This window comes from Monomorium pharaonis, chromosome 9, assembly GCF_013373865.1.
Source record: "Monomorium pharaonis isolate MP-MQ-018 chromosome 9, ASM1337386v2, whole genome shotgun sequence".
Lineage (NCBI taxonomy): Eukaryota > Metazoa > Arthropoda > Insecta > Hymenoptera > Formicidae > Monomorium > Monomorium pharaonis.
The window spans coordinates 15,135,967-15,152,005 of NC_050475.1; the positions used below are offsets into that span (position 1 = coordinate 15,135,967).

Sequence of the window (16,039 nt, forward strand, 5' to 3'; positions counted from 1 at the left end):
CTCTCCCAGTCTCGACCCGTCTCTCCCGGTCCCTCCCCGTCTTTCCCGGTCTTTCCCCGTCTCTCCCGGTCTCTCCGATCCTTTCCCGTCTCTCCTCGTCTCTCCTGGTCTCTACCCGGCTCTCCCCGTCTCTCTCGGTCTCTACCCGTCTCTCCCGGTCTCCCGTCCTTTCCCGTCTCTCCCGGTCTCTGCCCGTCTCTCCCCGTCTCTTTCGGTATAGATAATTATTTATACAAATTTGACAGCTGTCAAAATTCAATCGCAATGATTACTCTCGCAACACGAAGTAAGCGCAACGAAAGAACCAATCGGCATCGCGGAAAAGCGACAACAATACTTCGAGAGATGCGAGTGCCCTTTTTTAGAAAGGAAAATAATTATTTGTCATATTTGTACAAATAATTATTTGTAAAAGTAGATGTTTTATAGTAGTTCGTATGAACATCCATTTTCATAGTTGGCACATTTTCTTTATATCATTACTTTTGTAGAAAAAATTAATTTTTTGTTCTTTTGGGGAAAAAATTTTGTTAAAATTTCATACATTTGTAGTGCTAAATTAAAATTATTTTGTACAAAAATAGATTTTTAAGAATATTTCTTGCGCGCGTATACTTGGCGCTTCTTTATACCTTTTTTTTAAAAAAGGTAATTTTGTTGTGTTAATTTAATTATGTAAAAATTTGCGTGAATAAAAATTAACTCAATTAAAATTAGGTTAAATTAATAGTTAAGTTTGCAAAACAAACAACATTCATATATATTAAATTAAAATGTAATCGTAATTTTTGAAAATTATATAATTATATTACAGTAATTGTTTTGTTATTTACCATAATACAATTATATATTTTTAAAAAATTACAATTACATTCTGATTTAATATGAATAAGCTTTGCAAACTTTTAATTTAGCTGTTTTAAATATTTTATTTTCTATTATATCACCTATAAAAGAATTGTTATCTATATTGTTTCGTTATAGATCTGCTTGTTGAATTCGTGGCATCGCATATGATGAAAAAATTTCCTCTTGAGTTATATCATCAGTGCATCGGCGTGCTACAAAGACTGTTATGCTATCAGAAGAGATGCCGTGTCAGACTTGGTTATCAGTGGCGGGATCTCTGGACTGCGTTAATCAATTTGCTTAAATTTTTAACGACACACGAAAGTCATCTTATTAAAAAAATGAACATATTTCCCTTAGCTATTCAGGTAATAGGACAAAGATTGTGTCGTAGTCGTAATTCAAGATAGAATGAGATAATCTTTTAACTGCTTTTCGACAGGTGGTGAACATCTTGAATTTTTTTATTACATATGCCGATACATTTCTGTCGTCGCCCAATAGTTACGATGAATTATTTTACGAAATTATTCGTATGAGACTTATCTTCACGAATTTAAATGCCATGGGTAAGCAGCTGATAATGATACAGGATTTTTTTAGCGCTACAAACAAAAACGCAAATATCTCTCTACTTACAACTAGCGTGGTACCTTATATACAAATTTTCGGATTTGTGGATGTTATTGACTAGAAGTGAACAAGTAGAGTATAATGAAACTAATTAAATATTTATTAAACAGTGTGATCAAAATATTAAATTTACAATACTAAACATTCATATTAAGAATTAATTTTAAAAAAAAGTATCGTTTTTTAATCATTTACCAAAGTTAACCCATGTTTAAGGGGTGAAACCACTGTAGAAACCAAAGAAAAACCTGATATTTGACAATTTTTTTATCGTGAAAAATAAATAAAATAGAAAACGTCTTTTAAGATTTTTATTCTGCATATATTAAAGTATTTAAAATAATTAAAAAATTTTTTTTATTTTAGATAATCGCTGTACAGTTTCTCATGGAGGACCACTTTTTCTTTATGGTCCTCCACGACTAGCAGCACATCTCCTGAATGGTTGCATCTGGAATAAAAAACCAAAAATTTTCAGAAACCAAATAAAATTTTCTTTCGAAGTACGTAGGAAAATGAAAAATTATGATGATTTGTGGAAATGGTAGAACTATAAAGAAAGGATTTCATTTTTTAGCTAAAAATTTTGCACAAATTTGTTTATAACAAAAGAAATTTTGAAGTAATCATAAAATCCCTACGTACTTTGCTAGATAATCTATTTAAGAATATGTCTTTAAAATTTCAAGTCAATTGGATAAAAATTGTATGAGTTGCTAGTCAATTTGAAAAATGTAAATTCGAGAAAAACGCATTAAAACTTTTTGATAACTTTTTCTATTTAACACGAAAAATTTGCATTTGTACCTTCAATCTGCGATGCCTGCACCATAAAACTGTCCTTCCAAATCCAAATAAGCCTTGTTTTTCTTTCTTTAATGATGTAGATAGATAAAATTTCTATAGTGGTTTTACCTCAAGCAATATATTAATTTTATATAATACCAAATATCAAAAATTACATTTAAAATTTTGAAAAATTTTGTCATTTCCTAAATAGAAGTTTATAAATCATTTTTGGAGTAATTATTTTACATAAATATTTTATTTATAAGATGTAATATTAATAATAATTTGATGTATTTAATGTTAAATTGCTACTCAACTTACTTATCGAATTCGATTTACGATCGAAATCTCGGAACCTTGTAAGTAAAGAGATATTGTAATAATGTTTCACATAATGATAATATTTGACTATCTTCCAGCACTCAGGTATTCGACTAGTGAATCATATGAATATAAGGAACATGCGCTCAAATTAACGAATTCTCTCATCAACGTGAGAGACATAGTAAACCATTTTCCGCCAAAGATAGCTGCGTGGTTAGCAAAAGAGAGCTTATCAACACCGACGGAGCAACAGATTCTAGCTATTATAATACAGAATTATGATAGTCTTGCTTTAAAGCTGCAAGATAATTTGGATCAGTACGAAAGGTACTCGGAAAAGCCTAATCATACCGCGTTTTTTGAGGAAATGGTAACTACATAAATATATTAATTTATGTATTCACGTATTATTTTATATCAAAATTCTAATTAAATAATAATTTGGATGTTAATACTTTTTCAGGTGACTGGAGTGATAGTGGATACACGGGCTTCGATAGACCTCAATACTTTAGATACGCAAACTATATTAGAAGAACTATCAAATATTTCATAATATAAAAGTGTGTACATTACAATATATTTTCAATATTGTGGCTATTGTATAATATATCCTTCTCTTACGTAACCACAGCTACCCACAGCTAATTTCTCTTATGAATTAATTAAAGATATATTGTTGCGAAAATATACCATAAGATTTTCTTTATCATTCTTATTATTTTTATGATTTTTTTCTTATAATTCTTTAATTTCTTATTTATTATTATAAGTTTATTTTATTAGAAAGTTCTCGATAATTTATTGTACAGAATTATTTTCAAGATTTTTGAATAATAAGAGAAAAACTAACATTATGTACAAAAATGTAGTTATATTTATTATACAAATATACAGCGTTTATTGGTATTTCAATTTCCTACATACATACTGTACACTAAAAAAAATGTTTAATACATTTTAAGATATTAATTTTTTTTATCTCCAAACATTTAAAACCGTTAAAGATTTTAATTTTTAAATCCCTTTTTATTAATGTAAATTAATGTTATAGTTTAACTTATTTATTATCTTTTTCTAATTTTTGGAATTAAAAAAATATAAAAAATAAATTAAATCAAGATTAATCTGCATTGATAGAAATTAACATTTGTGTTTTAAACACCAAATGTTTTAAAACTAAAATATTTTTAAGTATTCAAAAAATAGAAACAAACATTAAATACTTTAATATCTTTTTAAATACTAAAATAAAACACTATTTTTAATGCAATCGTATCTCTAATTTTTAAATTTTATATTGTTAAAGTAATCGCTTATCTGGTCCAGCGACAATTCACGATAAGTCGAATTGTTAACATCATGGAGCTCGAATAGAGGAATCGATTGGATTGCTGGTTTACCAATGACAATTATGTAAGGATAGCCCGATGCACGCGCAAATACTAGTCGTTTACCAATTGTTTCATGCGTACGATCGTCTAATATTGCATCGATATCACGTTCGTAAAATATTTCAAACAGCTGTTCAACATAGGCGGATGTATTCTCTTCTTTGCTTCCAGCCTGTAAATTTTAATTCAATATAACGAAAAATATTCTTTAATATATGGGGTACAGCAACAGGTGGAAAAAAATTAAGTTAATTTTAAACATCAAGAAAATTCAGAATAACAAATTTCCGATTAATATTTTGTTTCGTAATTATGAATGTTTAAATATATTCACTATTGTTTTAAGCACTATTTGAATATTTAAATATTTAGAATTATAAAATCAAGAACAATGAGGGTTTATTTTTCAATTATAACATCTAAATATTCACGTGCCTTAAACTCTTTACACAGATAATTATAATTAAACATAAAGCCTTAATTGGAAACCTTGTTCTTGATTTTTTCTCATTTCATCATTTAATGTCATTCTCACATTTTCTCTTACCCGTGCTACTAAACACTCTGTATATTAAGCAGTATTTATTATCTTATTACCTTCGGCGTTATGACGCATATTGTATATGGTGCTAATTTTACAGGCCATCTTATCTCATCATTTGTTGACAAGATTTCGATAACTAGTGTGATAATACGACTTAATCCCAGACCGAAACAGCCCATTACTATGGGTTTCGATTTATTTTGCTCCGTGTACATCGCTTTTAACGGCTGCGAATACTTTGTGTCCAATAAAAATGTATGCCCTACCTGCAATTATCATTTATATAATATAACATTTTTCGTGACACTTTCATGCTTACTAATTTCTTTCAGAAATTTCTTTTGGAAAAAAGTTAAATAATAGTAAAAAGTTAAATAATAAAGTTAGAAAGTTAATAACTTTTAACTTAATTAATTTTAAGTGAATTATTTTTTAACTTTAACGAATTTTTAAAACATGAATTTTAATACTTCTTAACTTTTTTCTAAATTAAAAATTGTAAAAATGTTAAAAAAATATTTTTCTCTAAAAAAATTTCACATTTTAATTTACAAATAAAATATTAAGGTTAATTGATAATACATGTTATAATTGTTATTTGGAGTAATTTAATTTTAAAAAATTATGATATTTTAATTTAATATATAAATAATGCCATTTAAAATTAACTTTTAATCCAATTTAATTCAATGTTATTATTCAATAAAATGATTAATTTAAAAGAAATCAACATTTTTTATTAGAAAATATCTTTATAAAATTCCAAATCTTTTTGCACAAAGTACGCACAAAAATGAGGAGAGCAAAGGCAATTTCATGTAAAAGAATTTTGAATTCTGTAAAGCTGATTCAAAGATATTTTATAAAAAAGTATTTTGAAACTGCTCTAATTTTTTAGTAGGCTTTTAATTGTAATTGTTCTTAAGGGAGTATGGTCTATTTTGTACATATATGTCATAAATTTTGTATATTAATAAATATTATCATAAATATGACAGCAAATATTGACAGTATTAAAATAATTTTTTTGTTTTTTATATGAACTCGATCATTCCCGTCTACATTTTTGTATTTTAATTCTGTAAAATACTTTTATAATTCTTTAAAGCTAATTAAAAGATTAGTCTAAAACATGATCGGTAAAATAGACCTGAGAATCCCCTTAATTTAGTTTAAAAAAAATATTTATTTAATCCTGGAAAATTTCTATATTACCTCAGCAGCGATGTGTTGATGTAGTTCGTTTTTACATTTCGGACAACTCATTGTCTTGGAAATAGTTCGATTGATAGAGAAATGACATGAGGAGCATTGAAGTATTATGTCTTCGCCAATATCAGACACATAATGATATTCGTGCGACATCAGGCCTCCAATCGTTCCCACATCACCTATGCCTTATAATAATCATTATTAAATAAATTTTTTTCCTTCTTTTCAACATTATAATGTTTCTATAAATATATTTTAGCATACAAGTAGAAATAATTACTTTTCTTGTACTCTACACCAATCTGTTTAAAAATATTACTGTAAGACTCGCAAACTAAATCATACGTATGTCGTCCATTGTCCAAGCTGGTATCAAACGTATACAAGTCCTTCATGATAAATTCTCGACTACGTAGAAAACCGAGTCGTGGTTTCATCTCGTCTCGCCACTTGCTGGAAATTTGATATAACTTCAAGGGTAACGATTTAGCGGAAAGTTGTCCTATCGACGATATCAAATCGCAGATTGCTTCTTCGAATGTCTGCATGCAGATATAATAACACAGATATGTAAAGTACACTTTTATATTAAATTCTTATATAATTTTATATGTAGAATCTAATTCTATATATTATTAATAAAATTATTTCATAAAATATAATTCATATATTTTCAGGTCAAATGGGAAACATAGATTACATTAGTACAAAAAAGAATTTATTATATTAACTCCAAAAGATTAATATGGGGTGCTTTATCACCCCAAACGATATCCAAACTGTGTTTCCGAAGTAGCTAGGTGGATTTTCGAAACCGAATTCATACTATAATTCAGCTTGACTCTTTGACAGTCAATTTGCATTAAGGGGCTACATATACCCAGAAATGTCAAAAAAATGCATTTTTCGTTTTTTACATATTCGTAAAGTATAAAGTCTTGAGAATATCCCTTGCAAGTTTCAAAGTGATTCCTTGAAAATTGTCGGAGATGTAGCGAAAAAGGTCCAAGCGCGTTCGACGACGCTGGGGCGCGACGGGCGCGCCCTAATCCTTCGCAGCAGGTAGCTTACGCAAGAATATTATGCCGGCAAACTAGGATCGAAGCCTTTGATGCCGCAACATCTGGAGAGGATTCACTGTATGGCCCTGGAGTGGATGACTCCATGTAAGTTTGAAAAAAAAATTTTATCTACGTTTTAACCGAATGTCAAGCTTTAAACACGTTTTTCTCAAAACCATATTTTCAAAACGCGTACCAAAAATATTTCGGAAACGACTGGACCGATTTATTTGAAATTTGGAGGGCTTAAGAGGATGCTAAACTGCCCATCAAACTTGATTGAGGTCGATAATGCAGAGTCATTATTTATCCTGGTTCATGAAAAAATTTGCTTTAAAATACAAGTTATATAGCTTATACTTACAAATAAATGGTGTCTCGCAGTTTGAAATAGAAGGAATAAGACTATATTTGTCAAATTACGTTTACAAGCCATAAAAAAACATATTTATGTGATCAAAAATTTTATTCATTTAAGCGCTTCTATTTTTAAAATATCTTTTTTGTACGGCTTGTAATCGTAATTTGACGATTATAATCTTATTCCTCAATTTATTCCGAACCCGGGAACACCATTCATTTGTAAGTATAAGCTACATAACTTATATTTTGAAGCAAATATTTTTATGAACAAATAAAATTTAAAAAATTTTTTGCATTTTTGGTCTTTATCTAATCGTCCCTCGGTTCATTTGTGTACGTACTTTAAAAGTGTAAAAGGATTATCAATTCTGTAAATTCAATTCGAAATTAAGTGATAAATACAGAATGTCGGTAAAACACACGGCTTTAGCATCCTCTTAATCTACACAAAAAGACAGTCTTTATCGTGGCGGTTTTTTAGAGCCCTTACTTTTTTACAGTTAAAAAAAACGACTAATTTTTATCCTAAAAAATCGCTTTTTTTCAACGGCCACCATTTTGCCAAAAATCGATATTTTAAAAATTGGCCACGATAAAAACTAGATAATTTCATACAGTTTAAGAAAATTTTAGTCTGGTCTGTTTCAGATAAGTCCTGTACAAGCTGCACCTGGTATCGCGGAGCACCTTTTTTCAACAAGGTCTTGCAATGGGGACAATATCTCCGCCATTTTTAAATATTTTTAGTTCAAATTTATTCTGAAACATGTTTTAAGAATGTATTTTAAAGTAAAGAAAACTAGGATTAATTACCATTACGTTTTGAAAAAAAAATCGAGAAAGTCCTATTCTTTCTGTCTCTGGGTGTATGTAGCCCCTTAACCAGAGCTTACAGTATCTCGTATGTGAGAAGTATAAAAAAATTTGGTATTAAATTTTAATTTTTTACGTAAAAATAATTAAAATGAGAGATTTATTCTTATGTTAAAGATTAAGTAAAAAAAATTTTTATTTGTACCCTTTCAATCTAATTCCAATTTAAAAAAATTATATATATCCTCACGTTATCAGACGCGTCGTACTACCACTGTTGTGCAAAGTATTTTTTTCTATTTGTTTCCTTATTAATATATTTTGTTTAACGTTGGTAAACGCAAAAAGTACACTGGCGCAAAAAAAAACGAAACAAAATTTTTGACCGATTTTTAGGCAATCTTCAAAGTGATGCAACTTTGCGAAAAATCATCCAAATTACATGTACTTTTTTTAATTAAAAGGCAAAGACTCTACTTTGAGAATCCCTACGCGAAAGTTTGATTTATTAAGGACGAACCTTTTGTATCGCATAAAAACCAAACATGTGTTTTTTAATTAAAAAAAGTAAAAGTTTGTTATCATTTTGCAAGTTTCTCGTTAAAATCTTGCTAATATTAATTCAGATTCTTAAAGTTCATTCTTTTCTAAGCAATTAAAAAAACATGTCGATACGATGTTTTTTGTTGATTGAAATTTCAAACTCATGTTGAACAAACATGAGTTTGAAATTTGTACTGCATTTTAGGATATTTTAGCAAATAAATACGATATTTTTTGAATATCATGAATTTTGAGTATCAATATAATATTGCACATTGATTTTATTCGTGTTTAACTCAATTATACCGTTGTTATTAAAGTGACCCGATGTGCATCACGTGGAGAATGACGGTCGGATTTTGTACATATTTTTTATGTTCACCATTAATTTATTCACCATTAAAATAGCATAAAATTTTTAACTTAGCTTTATTATTTGTTAAAAAATCCGAGTCGTTTTTATGAAAAAAGTCATTTTTGCACAATTTCCTTTTTTTACCTTAAGTGGATTTTTCAATACTTCTCTAGCAAAAACACCACGTTCTTATACATCATCGTTTACTTCAGAAAAAACGAAAATGCACTACTTAATTATTAATGTACTGCTAATAAAAAGGATTGAGACATTCGAAAAGTTTAGGATAAAAAAAGAATGTTAAAAAAGTCCGATTTTAGGCCCCCTTCCAGAACCTTTAATAATACTAAAAAATTGTTGTTTGGGTTCCACTTGAAAAGAAAAAAATAGCCTTACGTCCCAGAAGTACAGGGAAAATGAAACTCCTCAAGGTTTTGTCGGGTTTTTTCAAAAATTGGAAAACTACATAGCGTGCTTACATTTTTCATAAATTCGATGTTTTGGAAAGATTTTCCAAACAATATTTCATTATATTTCATTATATTGAATTCAATATTTTATTATATTGAAAAGTTACTAACCATAGGTATTTGAATGCAAAGACGATATTTGAATGTAATAGGTATTTGACTGTAAAAACGGTATATACAAAATGGTGTCTATAATATACAGTTCTGGTGTTTCATTTTAAAGGACCATTTTGAATGACTTTTTAACTTTTAAAGTCACGAGTTTTTTTATTTGGGGATTTGAGGTTATTGCTTACGAATCCGAAGTTAGATTTTCAAAAGAATGTGAAGAGATCCAACTAGTCAAGGTCTGTCTATGAAAGCAAGAATCATTACAATCTGGTCACTAAGGGTAAGGTGTGAAGAGATCCAGTCAACAAAAGATATGACACTATCTAGATAATCAAGACAAGACTTGCTTCGATTTAGTCTGTAAAAACAGGAAACATTACTAAACATAATTACCTTCTCTTAATGAAAATATATATGGTTATAATTTAATAACTGTAGTGCTTATTATCACGAAAATACAGGCAATTTTTCAAATCCGCTATTTTAGAACTTTAAATTTTAAAAATCTACCTTCGGATTCGTAATCAGCAATCTCAAAACTCCCGAATATTTACTTTATAAAATGCTTTCACAGAAAAACTCATGACTTTGAGTTAAGAAGTTATTCTGAGTGATCCTTTAAAATGGGATATCAGAACTGTATGTATATACAAAATGTAATATACAAAATATTACCGATATCATTTTATATACATGCTGTCTTTACAGTCTAACATTCAAATACCTACGGTTAGTAGCGTTTAAATATAAAATATTATGGAAAACCTTTCCAAAACATCGAATTTATAAAAAATGTAAGCACATTAGGTAACTATACAATTTTTGAAAAAAAACCCAACAAAACCCTGAGGAGTTCCATTTTCCCTGTACTTTTGGGATGTGAGGCTGTTTTTCTTTTCAAATGAGACCCAAACAATTTTTTGCTATTATCAAAGGTTCCAGAAGGAGGCCAAAAATCAAATTTTTTTAACATCTGCCTTTCACTTCAGTTTTGCCTCTAAAGATAAAAAAATTCAGTTCAATGTTCTAGGGTTAATTATATATACACTATTTAAAAAAAAATAGAGAATACTTTTCGTATATCGAAAATTTAGGCTATCTTCAAATCGCTGAAACTCAGCAAACATCGTAGAAACAAAATCCAAAAAGTGTTTTAAAGCTTGAAACTTCTTCTTTCAAACGCTTTTGGACGATTTCAGTTATTTTTTCCGAACATGGCACAATAATAAAACTTAAACCGTTGAAATGAAAATTTTTTGCTGCGCTGCATTTGGCGTGAAAAAATCATAGAGAATTTCTGTTATTTGCATCTTGTAGCAAGATCTTTTTCCTTTATTTTGAGTGGTCGTTCATTGCTGTGCGATGTTTTTTGACCGAGTTAATAAGATTTTAAGAAAAAAATGGTTATTTTGACTTTTATCGCTTTATTACTCGTGAACTAATCAACGGTCCGAAAAAAGCGATGGAAAGCTGAAAGTTTGCACTTTTGAATGCTATTATTGCCTTTTTCGTAAATTCACTTTTTTTAACAACAAATTGCGTTCAAAGATTACGTAAAAAATGCATATTTTTACTTCATTTAATTCAATATATGTTTTTATTTAATTCAATATGTTGTCGTGATTCAATCACATCGCTAAAGCAAAGTTTTATAGTACGATTACTCCCCAATAATAAACACTAACATTCTTTGATCAATTACTGCTTGTAAATGTTTTCATATGTTTATGCACCTTTCAATAATGTCCTGTGGAATTTTGCCTAAGCGCTTCTCCCAACTTATCAATCAACATTTAAAAATGCAAACTTTTAGTTGTCCAATTCTAAACTTCCCAAGTAATTTGTTTTTTTTTGCGGAACATTTTATATATATATATATATATATATATATATATATATATATGTTGATCTATTCACGAGTAATAAGTTATGAAAGTTAAAATAACCATTTTTTCTTAAAATCTCATTAACTCGGTCAAAAAACATAGCACAGCAATGAACAATCACTCAAAATAAAAGGAAGAGATCCCGCTACAAAGTGCAAATAACAGAAATTCTCTGATTTTTTGTCACGCCAGATACAACGCAGCAAAGTCGCATAAAAGGTTGTAAGAAGAAAAATCTGTTATATTTTTCTTACTGGACTCAATATATATTCTTTCTTGTATCTATCTGTGAGTGTAAACAGTTCTGCTTTGTTGGCATCGTATCTATTAGTTTTCTTCCACAACATAGCCGAAGTTAACGCTGGAAGCAGTATTTTCTGTGCGCCAATATTTGCCATTTCTTTGTCAACCAGATTGATCAACTTGTTTAGAATTCGCATTCCTAATGGCAGTAGGGCATACATACCAGTGCTAAGTGGTTTAATAATTCCATAATTAATCATTAACTAAAACAAATAAAAAACAACTTTTGACTAAAAGAAGCCATTTAATTGAGGTGCGTGCGCGCGCGCGCACGCACACACACACACACACACACACACACCAGAGTAAAATTCTAGGGTGCACAATAGTTCATGGCAAGATAAAAGAGGTTGAGATGAACGTAAAAGTCCCATATTGTTTTGGGATATTCGCAATAATAACCGAAATATTTTTTCAAATTATACGAATAAAAGCGCGCTGGGAAATACGCTTGAGCCGCTCAAGCTATAGCACGGCCCACTGTATCTAAGACGTAGTCTACAATAAAGATTTAAGCTTTAAGCCATAAGAAATTGACCAATCACAGTCAATTTTTATAAAAATACTCAATTATGATTTATAGTCAATTTCTTACGGCTTAAAGCTTAAGCCTTCATTGTAGACTACGCCTAATATTAACGCGGTGCGACGAGACGTGGCGAGATCTTCATAAAGTAAATTTGAAATTCGCGCATTTTTAATGCTAGCGCCACACTATGCGCGTATTCGCGATTCGTAATTCATAATTCGCAATTTATCTGACCACTCGACTAGCGAATCAGTGCGAATGACGAATCGCGCATGATGGCCGGTATTCATAGTCAAATCTTATTTCAAGATCGTCTCAAGCAATGTCTTAAGATGCTAATACGGCTCTGTGATTGGTTGATGGCATCTTAAGACAGTACTTAAGATGATCTTAAATATAAGATCCGAACTATGAATACCGGCCGATGAATCAACAAATTTTTTCTCCACACTATTCATGAACGTCAGCTAAATCGCGAATTACGAATTACGAATCGTACGAATCGCGAATACGCGCATAGTGTGGCGCTAGCATAAGATGGTATTTGATTACGTATGCGCATGTGGCTATGGAGTGTGAAAATGTGACCGCTGCACATACTCGTGACACTACTATCCACTATTATCGTCGGTATGATAGATATCCTAACCTAATTAGTAGTCGCCTTTAACGATTAATCTCTCATTCTCCGAGGCAAAGCGGTACTTTTTTCTACCAGATTCATTCGTTTCGTGCAAAAACGCGTCGAATAATTTCATAAAGTTTGGTTTAGAAGTAGCTAAACTGAATAATTACCAAAATTTTATGTGATATTGTAAAATATCTTATTTTCCAATTTGCTGAAGTCCTATAATTCCTTAAAAAAGAAATATGTGTATGTGTGTGTGTATATCCATACACCCAGTGAGAAATAGTAGATCGAATCGACATCGATTCGACATCGAAATCATTTCGATGTCGATTCGACGTCGAATTGATGTCGAATTCATTATCGTTTCTCGCTGGGCAAGGTATATATACCTTGTGACTTTTAGATACAATTTTTGCTCCATCTCCACTGTTGAGTGATCCGCTCGTTGTCATTGGTTGAAATATCTTAGACATCCTGATTGGATTAATAATTTTCGCTTTACGTGACATTTCTGAGAATATTTATATAATGCACATGTGAAAAACCGGTGTTAATCGTACACAGTCAACCATAGACATAGTAAGTCATAGAGGTTGTATTAATGGAGAGGTCATTGTTATATGCTGGAGTCCGCGCGGGGAGAATCGACAGAGACATGAATATATATTCTCATATATTCTGGGTTTTTACGATAATGGCTATCCGAGTAATTTTCTCTAGGACCGAAATATATGCACAGCCATCTACTACCATCATGATTCGTGACAACTCAATGCCCACCAAACACCAAGTTACATGTAACGTACCTGTTAGTTGTAATTTCCCACTCAACAATGTAATTGTAATATAACATGTGTTATATTGCAATTATATTATTGAATGGGAAATTACAACTAACAAGCACGTTACATGTAACTTTGTGTTTGCTGGGTGCTGTCTGGTATAGCCAAATCAACATCACGAGCAAGTTGCGAGTTGCGGGTTCCGTGAGTTTGTAGCTTGTAATCTAAAAAGTACGATATAAATATTATAAATAATTTGATTGATTGTTACAATTAAAAATACTTTGTTTTTAATGTATGATAAGATTATTAACTTCATTAAAATAGTAATTATGTAACACAATCATGTATTTTTAAAGTATTGTCTAAAGTAATATTAAAGAGATTATTTTATTTACAAATATTTTTTCTGTCTATCAAGTTTCTATCATAACGGTATTATTTCAAAACCTAATATAATATTTTAATTAAACATTGATTCTCAATAAATGTTATTACCCCAGATAGCCAAATAAAGGCAACGTGTTGTTATTTTGCTGTCACTTATTCCCTATTAATTTTATCAAACTAAAGCTAAGGTGTTTCCTCAAACTGTCTGTTGTTTTGACATCATGTAAAATTCTACATTAGAATTCAACAAACTGACGGCAAGTTGTCAACATGCATGCACAATTGCTGTCAATGTGACAAGTTTATTATTCTTCAATGCATGCACTTATAATTTTATAAACTCATGAAGGTTATTTGCTCTCCTGATGTTAACTTTGTTCCACGTTAAATTACAATGACAGCAAATTGTGGGCAAGTTCACAACATACATACAGTGCATTAATTTGCCCGATATGCTTAATCTCGCTTGGCTATCTGGGTATTTATTATTAATAACTAACATATATATTAGAATTAAGAGTCATCTTTTATTAAACAGATGGTGTTAACACTTGGAAACAAATGAGATAAATGATGTAAAATTACTAAATAAATCATTATTAATATTATTTTTTAGATTACAAGTAAAATAAAAATTTAAGTATAAATATTTTTCTTTCTTGTAACAACTGTACGTTAATGATAAGGTGCATGGTGTTATCATTATTTTATTTCAAATATTATATATCTTTATGTATAAATATTATGCATAAATATTTTACTAATGTGAGACTAATAATAATGTTTACAATAAATTTTTTTAATTTGTAATACAAGTGCATAGTAAATTAAGATATACTGTATTTATAAACACATGTTTATAAACACATGTTTATAAATACGTTTAAATAAAATAACATTAATAACATTTATTAAGAATCAATGTCTAATTAAAATTTTATATTAGGTTTTGAAATAATATCGTTATAATAGAAACTTGATAGACAAATAAATAAATAAAATATTTGTAAATAAAATAATCTCTTTAATATTACTTTAGACAATACTTTAAAAATACATGATTGTGTTACATAATTACTATTTTAATGAAGTTAATAATCTTACCATACATTAAAAACAGAGTATTTTTAATTGTAATAATCAATCAAATTATTTATAATATTTATATCGTACTTTTTAGGTTACCTGCTACAAACTCACGAAACTCTCAACTCGCAACTTGCTCGTGATGTTGATTTGGCTATACCAGACAGCATTGAGTTATTACGAATCATGATGGTAGTAGCATGATGTAATAAGAAAGGTGTACCATTGCGCATATAGCGATGGCGGCACGATGAGCGGAGCCAATGAAATTTGGGTCCAAATGCACCGCAACAAATAATCTTCTTCTTTCGAACATTTGGACCCAATTCTTATTGGTCGACTACTGCGCATACATGATGTTGGTTCACCTTTCTTATTACATCATGGGTAGTAGATGGCTGTGCTTATCATATATTTCGGTCCTAGAGAAAATTACTCGGATAGCCATTATCGTAAACACCCTCTGTCTCTTTTCGTGTTGGACATCCCCATCACTCCGTTTTCTAGAAAAAAAGAAGCGCATATACGACAGGTATGAGCCTTATACCTACTTGGTGACTATATACCTGGGTCTCGGGCTGTTACAATTAGTACAAAAAATTTTTACATACGAAAGTAATACTGTGCATTCATTGATTGGCATGCATCTTTTAGATTCTAAATTATGTACCACTTAATGAATACACAGTGTTATCTTTGTAAGCAATTTTTTTTGTACGATTTCGAGAATCGGGCCTCCGTGACATGATGAATTTAAATTTTGTGCATTTTTTGTGCGCAGTAATTGTAGACAAACCGTTATTTTTGAAAACATTATCTTTATAATAATTTGTTTTATTATCAAATAGATCTGTCATTCAGGATGTTATAATGTTGTCTGATTTCTGAGTCAACTACGACGCATCGTTCCGTAATAACATTGATACGAACGTGTTATGTTACAATTACACAATTTTTGTTGAATAACTGTA

General features: G+C 29.8%; 2 protein-coding genes across 5 annotated transcripts in view; one reads left to right on the plus strand and one right to left on the minus strand.

Annotated features, from left to right (window-relative positions):
- LOC105834052 (armadillo-like helical domain-containing protein 3) overlaps positions 1 to 3,285 on the plus strand; it is a 45,395-nt gene extending 42,110 nt beyond the window's left edge. Inside the window, exons 8-11 of one of the 2 annotated variants that reach the window (XM_036292201.1) lie at positions 985 to 1,217; positions 1,292 to 1,418; positions 2,691 to 2,965; positions 3,059 to 3,151. In XM_036292201.1, the coding sequence (XP_036148094.1) occupies positions 985 to 1,217; positions 1,292 to 1,418; positions 2,691 to 2,965; positions 3,059 to 3,151 (728 nt within the window). Of the gene's footprint in view, positions 1 to 984; positions 1,218 to 1,291; positions 1,419 to 2,690; positions 2,966 to 3,058 lie in introns of both variants that reach the window. The other variant, XM_036292200.1, reaches the window with a different exon arrangement.
- Positions 3,286 to 3,777: 492 nt separating this feature from the next.
- Positions 3,778 to 13,408, minus strand: LOC105839159 (probable proline--tRNA ligase, mitochondrial). Of its 3 annotated transcripts, XM_036292203.1 has the most exons (7): positions 13,200 to 13,402; positions 12,975 to 13,035; positions 11,602 to 11,853; positions 6,026 to 6,287; positions 5,749 to 5,930; positions 4,587 to 4,799; positions 3,778 to 4,161 (listed from the first exon to the last, which is right to left on the minus strand). In XM_036292203.1, exons 1-7 carry the CDS (start codon positions 13,229 to 13,231, stop codon positions 3,877 to 3,879), a joined length of 1,287 nt encoding a protein of 428 aa, XP_036148096.1. In that variant the 5' UTR covers positions 13,232 to 13,402; the 3' UTR covers positions 3,778 to 3,876. The 3 variants fall into 3 exon arrangements, with proteins under 3 accessions (XP_036148096.1, XP_036148095.1, XP_036148097.1); XM_036292202.1 differs by lacking the exon at positions 12,975 to 13,035 and having other exon boundaries at positions 13,200 to 13,408; XM_036292204.1 differs by lacking the exons at positions 11,602 to 11,853; positions 12,975 to 13,035 and having other exon boundaries at positions 13,200 to 13,406.
- Between the last annotated feature and the right edge of the window lie 2,631 nt (positions 13,409 to 16,039).

Excerpts from the sequence above, each read along its gene's own strand:
- LOC105839159 (XM_036292202.1), bottom strand. The coding sequence starts at position 13,319 with ATGTCACGTAAAGCGAAAATTATTAATCCAATCAGGATGTCTAAGATA. Across the intron at positions 6,288-11,601 it reads AAGAATATATATTGAGTCCA|ACATTCGAAGAAGCAATCTG; the intron begins GTAAGAAAAATA and ends ATCTGCATGCAG. Across the intron at positions 4,800-5,748 it reads ATCAACACATCGCTGCTGAG|GTAGGGCATACATTTTTATT; the intron begins GTAATATAGAAA and ends TGATAATTGCAG.